The following is a 13,021-nucleotide window of genomic DNA, read 5'->3' on the forward strand; positions in this document are numbered from 1 at the left end:
GACTAGTCAAAACCATTATAAAAGTAATTCTTAAAAAGTGGGAGGCTATGAGAAGAACTAGAAACCTTGACCCTGTTCCACCTTAGAAGACCATGGGTCTAATTTCCTTGCATCTTACTGATTTACGTACTGCAATGACCTCCATTCCCTGCGCTTGAAAACTGTATTCTGAGATGAGGATCGAGCAAGAGTTTTCTTTTAGCCAATCTGTTTGTGAATTTGGTCTTCCCTAGGTTTCTTGCCGTGTTTGGTACCATTTCTGTAGACATGTTGAGTCTCACCTTGCTGAGGGGAGTCTGAGAAAAGGGCTTTGCTGCAATCTGCATTTATGTCTTTTGAGACGTTATGAAAGTACACAGATTGGGGAACAGCCTGCCTCGGCTTCACCAGGTCATCAAAAGCGAGAAGTGTGCATTTCTTTTGTCACTTGAGGATTTATATTTTCAGATCAACACCACCAGCATAAAGGGTTTGGGAACTTGCTATGGCTTGTCTATCGTTTAACCTCACTTCTGTTATTCTTGGACCTCCCAGCAATCTCTCATTTTATTAGTGTTTCCACCTTATCCTTTATTCCACACTGGCCACTTGCAGGTAGATGGGAAGTAGCTACCATCTGCTGTTTAGAGTCAATGGGAGTGGAGCATAAGATCACTTAAAAGTTCCACCTAGTATGCTTGCAAGCCCATATGCCAAAACTAAATCAATACAAGCGCATATTTATTTATTAGGTTTATATGCCACCCACTCCGGTAGAGGCCCAGGGCAGCCTATCAAAACAGTTGCCAAAGCTGTGTTCAATTCGACCTCTACCCTGCGTGCCGCGGTTTGTAAAGCTGGTTCTGATATACCTGGCCATGCACTAACTTTAAGCTCTTCCAAAATGGTTTGAAACTCTTGTTTCAAGCCATTTCCAGCTTTGATGTTAATGGGATGCGGCTGTTAAGTTCTCTCAAGCTCAAAACATCATCAATGCAGGGAATAAATTACATTCTACCTCTTGCCATGAGGCCCTGGGCCACTTGATGTTACCTTTCATTTGAATGCCAGCCATCTCCAGTAGGATTAGAAATTACCATTTTAAAAATGGCTTGGTAAATCAGTGCTTCTGGAAGGCACATATGAGACTTGCCATTCACCAATCCAGCCTTATCAACAAAACAGGTGGCACCTTGGCATTTGCTATACCAGCTCCCTCACTCCCTGGTAAAATCCTGGAAAAAAATCATCAACAAATCCATTATCGATAAGCTAACAGAAGGCAGCCACCATGGCTTCCTCTAAAGGACAGCCAACATGACTTCGTTATGGGCAGGTCACACCTGACCAACCTCATTTTCTTCTACGATCAGGTAACTCACCACCTGAATGGGGGAAATGAGGTTGGTGTCATATACTTGGACTTCAAAAAGGCCTTCGACCTAGTCTCCCATGATGTCCTCATGGTAAAATTGGGAAAATGCGGCCTCAACTACTTTACAGTCTGGTGGCTAGGTAACTGGTTCGGAGGTAGGACCCAGAAAATATTGATAGGCAGAACTGGGTCAGCATGGGGGAAGGTGACCAGTGGCGTCCCTCTGGGTTCAGTATTTGAACCAGTGCTTTTCAACATGTTCATCAATTATTTGGATTCAGGTATTAAAAGCAAACTGGCAAAGTTTGAGGATGACACCAAATTCTGGAGGAGCGTGGTCACGCTTGAAGACAGGCAGGCAGTACATGCTGACCTAGGCAGGCTCACAAGGTGGGCAGATCTCAACCTGATGACATTTAATATGGAGAAATGTAACGTGCTCCATCTGGGGAGAAATAATCCACAACACACTGACAGGCTCAGCGGTGCTACACCTGCCAGCACCACAACCGAACAAGACCTGGGGGTTGTGATAGACCACACAATGAACATGAGCCATCAAAGCAATGCTGTAGCTGACAAAGCTAATCAAACACTGGCATGCATCTCCCGATGCATCTCGAATAAGGCTAAGGATGTCATCCTCCTGCTCTACTCGGCGTTGGTGAGACCACAGCTGGAGTAGTGCATCCAGTTCAGGGTGCCACACTTCAGGAGGGATGTGGAGAAGCTCAAGAGAGCCCAAAGGAAGGCCACGCACATGATTAGAGGTCTGGAGAGCAGGTCATATGAGGAGGGGCTGAAAAACTTGGGACTGTTCAGCCTGGAGAAGAGAAGACTTAAAGGGGACTTGGTGGCAGCCTTTAAGTATAGAAGAGGCGCACATCAGGGCCTGGGGGAGCATCTGTTCACCAAGGCACCCCAGGGGAAGACAAGAAACAGTGGGCACAAGCTGCTTGAAGATCACTTCAGACTGGACATAAGGGAAAACTTCTTTACACGTCAAGTGCCGAGGGTCTGGAGTTGCCACAGTCACCCACCCTGGTGATCTTCAAAAAGCATCTCAACACCCACCTTGTTGGGGTCACCTGATCCCAGGGGTCTTTCCTGCCCCAGTGCAGGGGGCTGGACCCGATGGTCTTATAAGCATCTAACATCTATGAATCTATGGATCTCCCACCTCCCCTACAATACAGGCTCTGGGTGAAAAAAGGCCACCCTGTGCTAGTGGTGAGAGGATTGATGGACTTTCTGTCCATTTAGGCCTTGGTTTGCCTGCTGATACATAGGTTGGCTAGTGGCGGTGGCTTTTGCGCTGTGGACACATATCCTATTGTGAGCTGTACTAAGCACATCAAGCTCGCTTCATGGTCACAAAACAGCCATTAGATGTCAACAGTTTTTGGTCACTTCCAGCCTCGATTGGATTAAAACCCCAAATTTAATAATAAAGAGGTTTTCTGTGTCTGTTTCTACTTGTCTGAGCCATCCAGGCTCCCGAGTGAGATAATCTTGTCCATGAAAATAGGTGTCGCAGCTTAGATGTGAACTCACTCAATTATTGAGCAGAATTTCCTTTGAAGGAAAGCTGTTTTGCAGCTCCTGGTTTCCTAAAAATCCTAGATTTTCCTCTTGTCATGCCCCCTTGAGGTAACCACTCACATAACAGACCCTCATTTCAACTAAAGCCCGGACAACCTGGGAACGCTTGCCAAGCCAAACAAACTGAAAATGAGCATGAATGGACTGTTTTGTCCTCCAGAGTGCACTTGAGTTTAGCAACTTTTCAGATTTCAAGAGCAAGAGTATTACAGAACCATACTGGCACCCACATGCATGCACTTCACACAAGCGCCTATTTATAATGTTGGAGGAGGTGTCAGTTTTGTGTGTTTTGGCAGGTTTCTCGGTCTCTGTGGATTCCCACAAAATCTGGATGCATTTCCCCCGTGGATTGTGGTTGAAACCCATTGCACGCACCAAATATTTATCTGAGAGGGAACAGAATTCATAGAATTGAAATATTCTTAGAAAGCACAATATTTATCCATTTGCACAAAATGTTCGTCCAGCCCCGTAAACAGAACAGGAGGCATCCTGCCCACAAACTCGGGTAAACTTTAGTGATTATGAAACCTGGAGCCAGAGACTTGGCTGTTGTAAACACTTTGATCACAAGTGGTGTGAAAGTGGTGCAGGACCATTGATTGGCAGTAGGAAGATTTACCCCAGCCAAGGTGCTGGTCTCAAAAAGATAAAAAACATGTTTCCCTGGAGCAGCTGTCACTGTGCTAACTAAAACTCTTAAAGTCACACCGTGTCAACAAGGTCACACTTGCTCCGTTTGCCCCTGCTACCCTGTTGCTTTTTTAAAAAAAAAGGAATTTACCTCTGGTTTTGCTCTGCGCAGCTGTCACGGGGCTGGATCATCTGTGCCAAGAAGGACTCAGACCACTCAGTACGTCGTTCCTAGAAGGCGCACACACACCCCTTTAGTAACTCCATGATTCCTCCGCGTACCAAGTTTCCCAGTTCTCAGCAGACAGATAGCAAGTACACTGTAATCAGAAGGTGGCTGGGTACCTAAGAAAGCTTTAATCTAGCCAGCACAGCCAATAATTACAGTCCGTATGCCATAGCACAGTTTATATAGGCCAGCTGAAGTGCAAGTTGAGGACTTACTCTGGCAGGTAGCACATGTCATTTCATCCTCAGTGCTGACAGTACCAGCTAGCTAGATTAGAGCTAGCTCAGGTATATCCCCGTGTGTTGAAACAGCTTCCTCTTAGCAGCCTAGATGTTCTGCACGTGTTTCAAGCTAGGACGCTTTTGATTGAAACAGCATTTCATGTAAACAGTATGTAATTTCCCGACTTTTCTTAGGAGCTGACTATGCTCAGTTTTGAGAAGGGATTTTCTGCAGTTAATAGGACCACTAACTTGGTGCAACTACTCTGCACTTTTGATTTTAGCTACTGTCATGTCATTGGTTAAAAAACCAGTGGCAGTTAACACGGTAGCAGATGAGCTGGGTGGAATGAGTTAGCATTTAGTCCCTGGGATTCCTTCCAGAGAGAGAAGGTGGAGTTTGAAATTGTTCGTAGCCTTTTTAGAATAAGAGCCTGGGTGAGTAACTATTGTGAGCTGAATCTGTACTTTGCAGATGTTTTGGGAAGCCAAAAATAAGTCACGACTTTAAAAAAAAAGTTCTTTAATTATTGTCTTATGTAACAAATGCGAGAAAATCGATTTTAATATTTTAATGTGTTGTCGGTGCATCAGTTCTGGGTTTCCTTGAGGGTTTGTCCACAAAGGGGAGTTACTGTTTAGTAAGGTAGGGTGTACATTTACAGGGTTTTAACTCTTCCCATCTAAAGGTTCAGATCCTGTTTCATTTTACAGAGCCAAACGGCACTTTCCCAGCTATGTAAGTGGGACTTTTCACTCTTCGGTGAGATGCATACCTGCTGGAAATGCCCTGTAGGTGAATGAGGGTGAGGGCTCCCCAGTATTTTCACCCAGTAGCCTACTGGTTAAGGCTCCCAAGAAGTGGGAGACCTCAGTTCTCAGCTCCCTGATGAATTGCATCAGTCCGGGTGGACATTTTTTCCATCTGTAATTCTAACACAGATGGAAAAATGAATCCACTGTACATTGACTGGGCTCTTGCAGAACATAGGAGAGCCACTTTGCAATGTGTCGGCTGCTTTATATTGTAAAAATGCTTCCTTTAAATATAACGCCTGGTTGTGCTTGCAGCTGTAGCACAAACAACCTGGCATGTGCCATCTAGCATGTAACACAAAACGATGCCAAAGAAGGCACAGCAATGTTAACGTATACTTGAGCTGCTTCCCTTTGCTTGCTGTGGGGCGGGATCTACTAGCGGCTTGGGCATTTCCAAATTAGTCACTGCAGCACACTCCTCTCCTGCTTCCCAGTGCACTGCTCTAACTCCCAGGTCATTATTCAGTCCCTTCTCCAGCCCTCCTCATGTAGCTGAGCCACTGCACCTTGCATTTAATAGTCACTGGAGAAAACAGGGAGCTTCTGTCCCTTGAGGAAGGGTCCAGGCTGGACCTGAGTCAGTCTCCAGCTTGTGCTCTCCTTGGCCCCACGTATTTCCCCAGGGGCTTGGACAGTCTGTCTGGTTCAAGCTCTGTATTGGGAACTTAGGTTCAAGTCCATTGCAGGGGGGGGACGTAGGACCTAAATGAGAGCCCTGACCATGAGGCTTTTGAGTTAAAACATGGGAGGGCCCCTTCTTCTGTGGCATCTAACGCATGCTAGTCATGGGGTTTTTGCCTGGCTACAATTTCAGGACTTGCGTATGTAGCTGGGTGAGTGTGCGGCACCGCATAACCGCCCGGCCAGAAAACAGCTCCAAGACGCATGCTCAGGAGTCTTGCAGGAGCTTGTGTGTCCACACTGTGCTCAGCATAGGGTTGCAAACTGCGTGTGGGTGCCAAAAATAGCAGCTCTGAGGCTACAAAAGTGCTAACTGGGTAAGCGACATACGATCTGGCCCCTGGTGCACACTTTGGACTGGGAGGAGGCACTTAGTGAACTCAGGGCATGGACGTATACGGCACTTAGAACGGTTTAAATGCAATTTAAACCTGAAGCAGATAGAGAGCAGCCAATTTCAACCAGTTCAAAACAGCCTGGAGTGGTTCAAACGTGTACCTGGAAAATCTGGAGTGGTTCAAACATGTACCTGGAAAATCAAATACTATTTTAAACTGGTTCACTGAGATCCAGTTCACTATTAGCATGTGGACACGCCAAGCTTTCTGTGACATGAGTTGAATTAGTCCTCCAAAGATCCCATGCTGCATCACCCCTCACCTACCCACCCCCACCGCAGCCGCTGGCTGCTCTCCAGGTCTATTGTTCCCTTCTTTCCCTTTTGTTGGCACTTCTGATTAACGAGCGCCCTTGCACTGCTTGTTCAATAAAAGCTAACCAACAACCAGACGTGTCCTCACTCCCTGTTTCACCACAGCCTCTCATGACAGGCAGCTTGGCTTTGTGTGCGTTAGGAGAAGCAATTAAAGGCAGGGGAATCTTACCTAATGTCTGCTTAGTGCTGTATTCAGAATTAAAACTGACCGAGTTGGTTGAAACGCATGAGACTAAGGGCTCTTTCCCACATCTCCCCCTACTTTGTAATATTTATACTGAAAAGCAAATGTACTTAGTGGTACAAGTTCTGTTTTCTGGAATGACATCTGCATTTGGCTACTTCTGAGCCATCCAAGCATGCATCATACAGGAAAGCATCTAAGGACCTATTGATTCAGGGTCTCATTTGCAGCAGAATACAGTACCATGCAGTAATACCCCTGCAGTGCTGCATGGGAGTGCTGCCGTTGTGTGCGTGGATTTGGGGCCAGCAGCACCAGATAAGTGCAAGAACTCATTTCCCTGAGTAACAGCAGCCCTGAAAGTGACTCTTAAGAGCCTTGAAATTGGCAGGTGCTTGTCATTTCAGACCTCTTAATACTCCAGGGTTGTGAAGCTTGTGCAGCGCTTATATTAAATTTCAGTAAGTGCGTAGCCTTTTTCAGTCCCGAGGTTATGCACTTAAATCAAATGTAGAGTATTAGCGTATGGAGATTGAGAGAAGCAATAGGTGTGTGGTAATACGATATCTTTTACTGGACCAGCGGTACAGCTGGAAGAGATGATAGACATGCTTTTGCATACAAAATGCCCTTGCTCAGTTTTTGATCCATTTTGTGCCTGGAAGCTTAGCGAATCTCTCCCCCAGCTACGCAGTCGTCAGTTCAATAAATGATATCACCCCGTTCAAAAAAATGTTTCTTTCTCATATATTTCCTGGTCCATCGCAACTACATCAGTCCAGTCCCACGATGCTGTAGATTGTGAACCAAGTGCCTAAAAGGTCATTTGTGCATGAAAATGCCTAACTCATCCCCAATAACAGTGTGTGGAGATTAAGTCCTTGATCCAAAATCTGTTGCAATAAATGAAAACAAACACAGTCACATGTGTGTTTTTGCACGTGACCCTATAATTCAGGCCTTTGGAAGTTTATCCCGCAGTTCCTTAACGTGGGAATTTTGTATTTGTAAGAGGGAAATAAAGCTGCATCTCTACGAAAAGAAAAAGGCAGCAGAAAGCTGTTTGAATACACCACAATTTGAAATAATGCTGGGAGCATTTTTTGCATACAGCCTTGCATATGCAAACAGCAGCGTCCACTGTCTCCGGGACATGCTGGCAGAGGACTTTTAAGCTGAAATATTTACGTGAATCAGACATCTGGGTCTTGGGGGCGGAGGGACAGCTGCAGCACAAACAGTTTAAACTCCGAAGTGTCTCTGCGACTTGGCTTTCTCCTCTTATTATAGGCAGATTTCAGGATTGCGGCGTGAGCACGACTCTGCGAACATATGAGCCGACAGTAAGTAGCGGGGTCTTTTGTGTTTGTCTATCAAAACGGGGGGTTGCATTGGGTGCTGCAGAGCTCCAGCTGAGAAAGTGGCTGACTTCCTATTATTTAACACTTTGAAATGCTGCTGTTGGACCGGATCTGGCCTGAGCCTTTTCAGAAATAGCCATTTTTGACGCTTTCCACAAAATGCTTGGGAGGAGAGTTTACAGTCTAATTCTTTGTCATGTGGCTGAAGCTGTTGGGATCGACTGCAATACAAGTAGAAGCACGATGAGTCGGTAAAGAAGAGAGTCGGAGATGCAGTGTTGTTTTTAAATTGCATGGAAGTGTAACTTTCTTTCTTGCTATGGGCCTGAATGAACAGGTCTGTTGTAAATGGATGGGGCAGGGGACCCAGGACTGCACGCCGCTTATTGTCTCTTCCGCTCCTTTGTAAGGCTGGGTCAGTTCGTCTAGCACAGATAAAGCATAGTAGCGCTCATAAAAGTCCCTGAGCTTAAATCAGTACTCACGTATACCACGGCAGCATGTATACTAATGAGGGCAACATTTGTTTTCCTGTCCCTAGAGGCAGACAGAAAGTCTTATATATGGAGTGGTTCATCTGTCATCGGCCTTCTCCCTTAGATGACCCCACTAATGTACCCTTTGCCCTTCTGCCTGGAAAGGAGGCATGGTCTTTCAAAAGTGATAAGGTCAACTGTATTTAAAGTGTTGGCTGAATACACTTGCTTAGTCCTTGCAAGCATTTGTGAAGCTCCTGTTACTGTAATATTTAGATGTTATGCATGAGGGCTAGATGTGAGAGCGAGCATTTGTCAATGGACTGATAACCCAGACAACTTTGGCAGTGGAAATGGACTTCGCTCCCCATCACTAGGAATATTCGTAGAAAATTAGGGTTGGGAGGGACGCCACGAGGCCATCGCTGTTAGCTGTTTTGGAGAGGAAAGTGTCTCTGGCAGGATGTTAGCCTGAAGCAATAGGGAGGAATTTTGCCTTCCTCTGTGGTTTTCAGTAAGTCCATTATCTGACACCTAAATGAGCTGTGACCTATTCCAGCTGGGCAATATCCATTCTGGTGTGATCTATTTCTTTCTGGAAAAGATTAGGGTGAGTGAGAAATTGGACTGAGTTCTAAAATTAAATAAACGCCCATTCGGTTTCATGGTGCTTTCATTTGCTGCCCAAGCATGTGTTAGCAAGAAATAACCCAAGAATCGGTTCTTGGGGATCTGTGTATCATCTTGATGACAGCACCTCCAATGAACAGCAACTAAAGTTTTGGTCGTAAACTATCCGACTATCTGCAGGCAAGCTGGTTTTTAAAAATGTTAGAGATTAAATTGGCAAAGCCTGGACTTGCAGTCAAGGTGGAGATGTGCAATGTTAAACCAGAAAGACTGTATTCCAGACTGTAGCTTCAAGTTACATTTGTAGAAACAGTGGATTTCTGTTCGGACTCGAATAAATGAGTAATGTTCTAAACGTTGCTAACAGTAAAGCACTATGCACAGAATAGGCTAAAACAATCAGGCATTTCATCAGACTTTAAAGTGGAAATTCTGCTGCCAGAGGTTTTGGGACTTGCTGATGAATTGCATCAGTCCGGGTGGACATTTTTTCCATCTGTAATTCTAACACAGACGGAAAAATGAATCCGCTGTACATTGACGGGGCTCTTGCAGAACATAGGAGAGCCACTTTGCAACGTGTCGGCTGCTCTATATTGTAAAAATGCTTCCTTTAAATATAACGCCTGGTTGTGCTTGCAGCTGTAGCACAAACAACCTGGCATGTGCCATCTAGCATGTAACACAAAACCGTACCAAAGAAGGCACAGCAATATTAAGTTATACTTGAGCTGCTTCCCTTTGCTTGCTGTGGGGCCAGATTTACCAGTGGCTTGTGCATTTCCAAATTACTCACTGCAGCACCCACATTTTAGTCACCTGGGCCCAGACTTGAAAAGGGACCTAGTTGAGGCAAAGCTGTGAATCATCTTGCATAAAATACAGACACGTGCCCAGGTGTGTAATTCAAAAACCCCAGTGAGATGTCCTAAATCCCAGAGGCGTATCTAGGAGTTTCAGCATCCTGGGCAGGAGGGGGAGGTACCATGGGCTGACCGCCTAAAAATGGACCGGTGCAGGGCTCTGCAAGAGGCACCCGAGTTGTGCGATTGCTAAATCCCGATGCCTTGAATGGAGTGACTTGAGCACATTGGGGTTGGGATTCAGCGCAGATGTTGCAACACAGTGAGGGATGCAGGGACCCACGCATAGGAAACCCACGGGTGCATCTCTTAAATTTTGTCTGAAATAGGCACTTCTGTTCAGGCAGAATGCACAGCCTGACCCCCTTCACCCAAAGCCATGGACTTGCATTGCAACCAGGTGAGGGGAAGCCCACCATGTCCCCAGTCCCATTAGCGGTTAGAGCTTGCATGCAGGAGATGGGAGGCCCAGCTCAGCCGGAGGGGCTACAACCCACATCTCCCACTTGCCATGAAAGTGTTCAAGCCACAGGGCTCTCGGCTGAGTTCAGGGCACTCTCCCCTTCTCTTGCTGAAACCCAGAAGCCAACAGGGGCTAAAAGGAGACTAAGCAAGAGGGGATCCAAATGTAACCCAGTGATGGGGGCCCTCCCCTAAGGAGGAGTGAGCCAGCGTTTCAGATCCCTGCTCCTGGGACTGTTTATACATTTTGCATTAAATAACCATTGGAGAAAATGAATAAATGGCACTGGGTCTGCTCTTCTGCTTGTACGGGCTCAGTGATCGCTTCATGTGAAGTACGGTACTTTCCCTCGTTCTCCCACCAGGTGAAAAATCCCTCTGTCAAAAGCTAGGCAACAAATAATATCAATGTGCTGGCCCCAGCAATGACTGGCAACGTTAAGACCATGGCATTGCTTTTAGTTTTGAATGCACATGCTTCTGAGTACTGTAGTATGAACAGATTTTCTGTCTGATGATTTCCTTAGGGTTTAAGACTTTGAAGAGTTGGTTAGCATTAGGAAATCCTGAGCAAACTGTAAAAGCCGGAGCTACAGCCATTATATTTCACAAAGCAAATTAACTTCTTTCAAAACGCTCCCCTGAGTCACAGTTAGAGCACCATTTATTGGTTCAAAATTGTGAAGCAAAGCGTGATGGGGAGATTACTGTACAACTGGTGAATGTGTGGTGTCCAGAACGGCTCTAGACATGGACCAGGGCTGTGTTAGGTGCCGGGCAAACTGAGGAAGACGAAGCCTGTCTCATGCACCTGCATGGTTTTTAAAGTTTTGCAATGCAGCAGCATTTTTAAAAAAATAGCATATATTGGAAATAGCTGTACATAAAGTATTTATAACAAATCACAAATAAGGCAATGATAGACACAGGCCTGACATGTGGGAGACGAAACATCCACGTTCTCATTTGTGCAGACATTTTAATAACAGGAGATTCCAACCCGTAACAGTTATGCCGGCTGTATACATGTGAGAGGAGATTAGTTTTCTCTGTTTAATGATAGCTCCGCTTATTTATGGCATGCAGACAATCAATGTGCTCCCTGCATTGCTTACTGTGTCATTGCTGCAGGACAAATAACTCTCTGCTCCAATAAATGCTATACAGTGCTGGCCTCAAACACAACCGTGGCCTCCCTTTTCTTTCAAATGGGTAAAGGATTTCATAGATTGGTGTTCGTTCTGCCCAACTTTTATGTATGACAAATGGGAAAGCGGCTTGTTTCCCTCTTCATCGGTTCAATCCAACTTGCTGCAGAGATTCGGTTTGCTAATACAGCTTTCCTGCGTATGGAGTGAACATCCATTTAATGATCCTCTCCATGAGAAAGCACATCAAAAGGGAAACTCAGAAGGAGCAAAAGCAGGCACAAGGTTTCAGGCTTCCCTTTCTCCCGCACCTGCTAATACCCCTCGGCATCTGTTCGAGCTAAATCTTTTTATTATCGCTCTAGGCATACCCAAGTTACAAGCCGAGATCAAATGCAGTCATGTGAAGTTCTGCTACTACTGCTGCCTCCTGCTCCACTTCTTTTAGGCCTAACCAGCCAAATCTCCCGGGAGAGCTGGTTCTCATCTCAGTTTATACCAGTTTAACTCCACCAGCTTTGGGGGAATTCATAGAAAAGTAGGACTGGCAGGGACCCCTAGTCCAACCCCTGCTCCAGGCAGGATCATCCCAGTCTAAAACATCCCAGACAAGTGTTTGTCTAACCAGCATTCAAATACTCCTCGTTTACTTGGTTGAGATGAGAACTAGGTCTCCAATCTGGCCCTCCTTTCCAGGGGCTCTGGAGTGACCACCTTTTGCCTTCGCTGTGATCAGATTTTGCTTGTATTCTGGGTAACCACCTGGAACGATCTCCCTGCAACCACCGTAGGAGAGGATAAATCTGATGATGCACAAATTCCTATTGTGCATGTACTTGTCTGACAAGCCATTTTATTCTAATCCCTCTCTCAGGGTAGAAGCAAGCATGGCCAATATATGCTCATTTTTAGACAGACAGTTTGGGGGAAACTAGACTGGGCTGCCAGCAAGTTGCAAATATAACCTTTTCTCTTGCACAGTTTTGGTGTCCTGTCTTCGCTACGTTTCTGAATTGCCCCTTTTGTTTAGGAAAAAGCTGTTGACTCAATGCATGCAAATAAACCCTAGTAAAAAGTAGTTGTTGGGTTAGCAGTTGATTGAAGCGTGGACCAGAACAACCGAGGGGAAGGCTGTGTGTTGCGAGGGAGGACAAGCATTTCGTTGCCTATGATTCCCCTACTCTATAAGTCATTGGGAACACTTGGAAATCTGAATGGGGGCACTTAAATCAGCCATTGCTGCTCATGCTCAGCCACACTTGGTGCTTATCCACAAACCTCCCTGGTCTTCACTGAAGCACCCTAAAATTGCCATTCTGCATAGGGGCATCGTTTGCTTTTTGCTGCTGCCAGGTCCCCGTTTTAGAGTGCCAGCATCTCACTCTCTCCTCCCTGTCCTCCTCCGGTCTTGTTTTTGGCTGACAGATATATCGCTTCTTGAGCCTTTGCCTTTCTGAATCCCAGAAGATTGTGCACCCGCCACGCAGGACTGGAAAAGGACCATCTGGGACATCAAGTCCAGTTCCATGCACTAGCAGGGAACCACCCACTGGATGTTAACTCCAGGGGAGTCTAAAGGACTGTGCGCCCCATGCTATGAGTCACAAAACACCCCCAACAGGCTGCAAAAAAAAAAAAAA

The 13,021-nt window shown here is 45.8% G+C and overlaps 1 protein-coding gene across 2 annotated transcripts in view; it reads left to right on the top strand.

Moving 5' to 3' along the window:
• The first annotated feature begins 7,662 nt into the window (after window positions 1-7,662).
• KCTD20 (potassium channel tetramerization domain containing 20) overlaps window positions 7,663-13,021 on the top strand; it is a 31,736-nt gene continuing 26,377 nt past the window's right edge. For both annotated transcript variants that reach the window (XM_019513905.1, XM_019513906.1), the window contains exon 1: window positions 7,663-7,784. In XM_019513905.1, the coding sequence (XP_019369450.1) occupies window positions 7,774-7,784 (11 nt within the window). In that variant the 5' untranslated portion in view covers window positions 7,663-7,773. The remainder of the gene's footprint in view (window positions 7,785-13,021) is intronic.

The sequence above is a fragment of the Gavialis gangeticus genome, unplaced genomic scaffold (genome assembly GCF_001723915.1).
Source record: "Gavialis gangeticus isolate Ggan-Ray unplaced genomic scaffold, GavGan_comp1, whole genome shotgun sequence".
In the NCBI taxonomy this organism is placed as follows: Eukaryota; Metazoa; Chordata; order Crocodylia; family Gavialidae; genus Gavialis; species Gavialis gangeticus.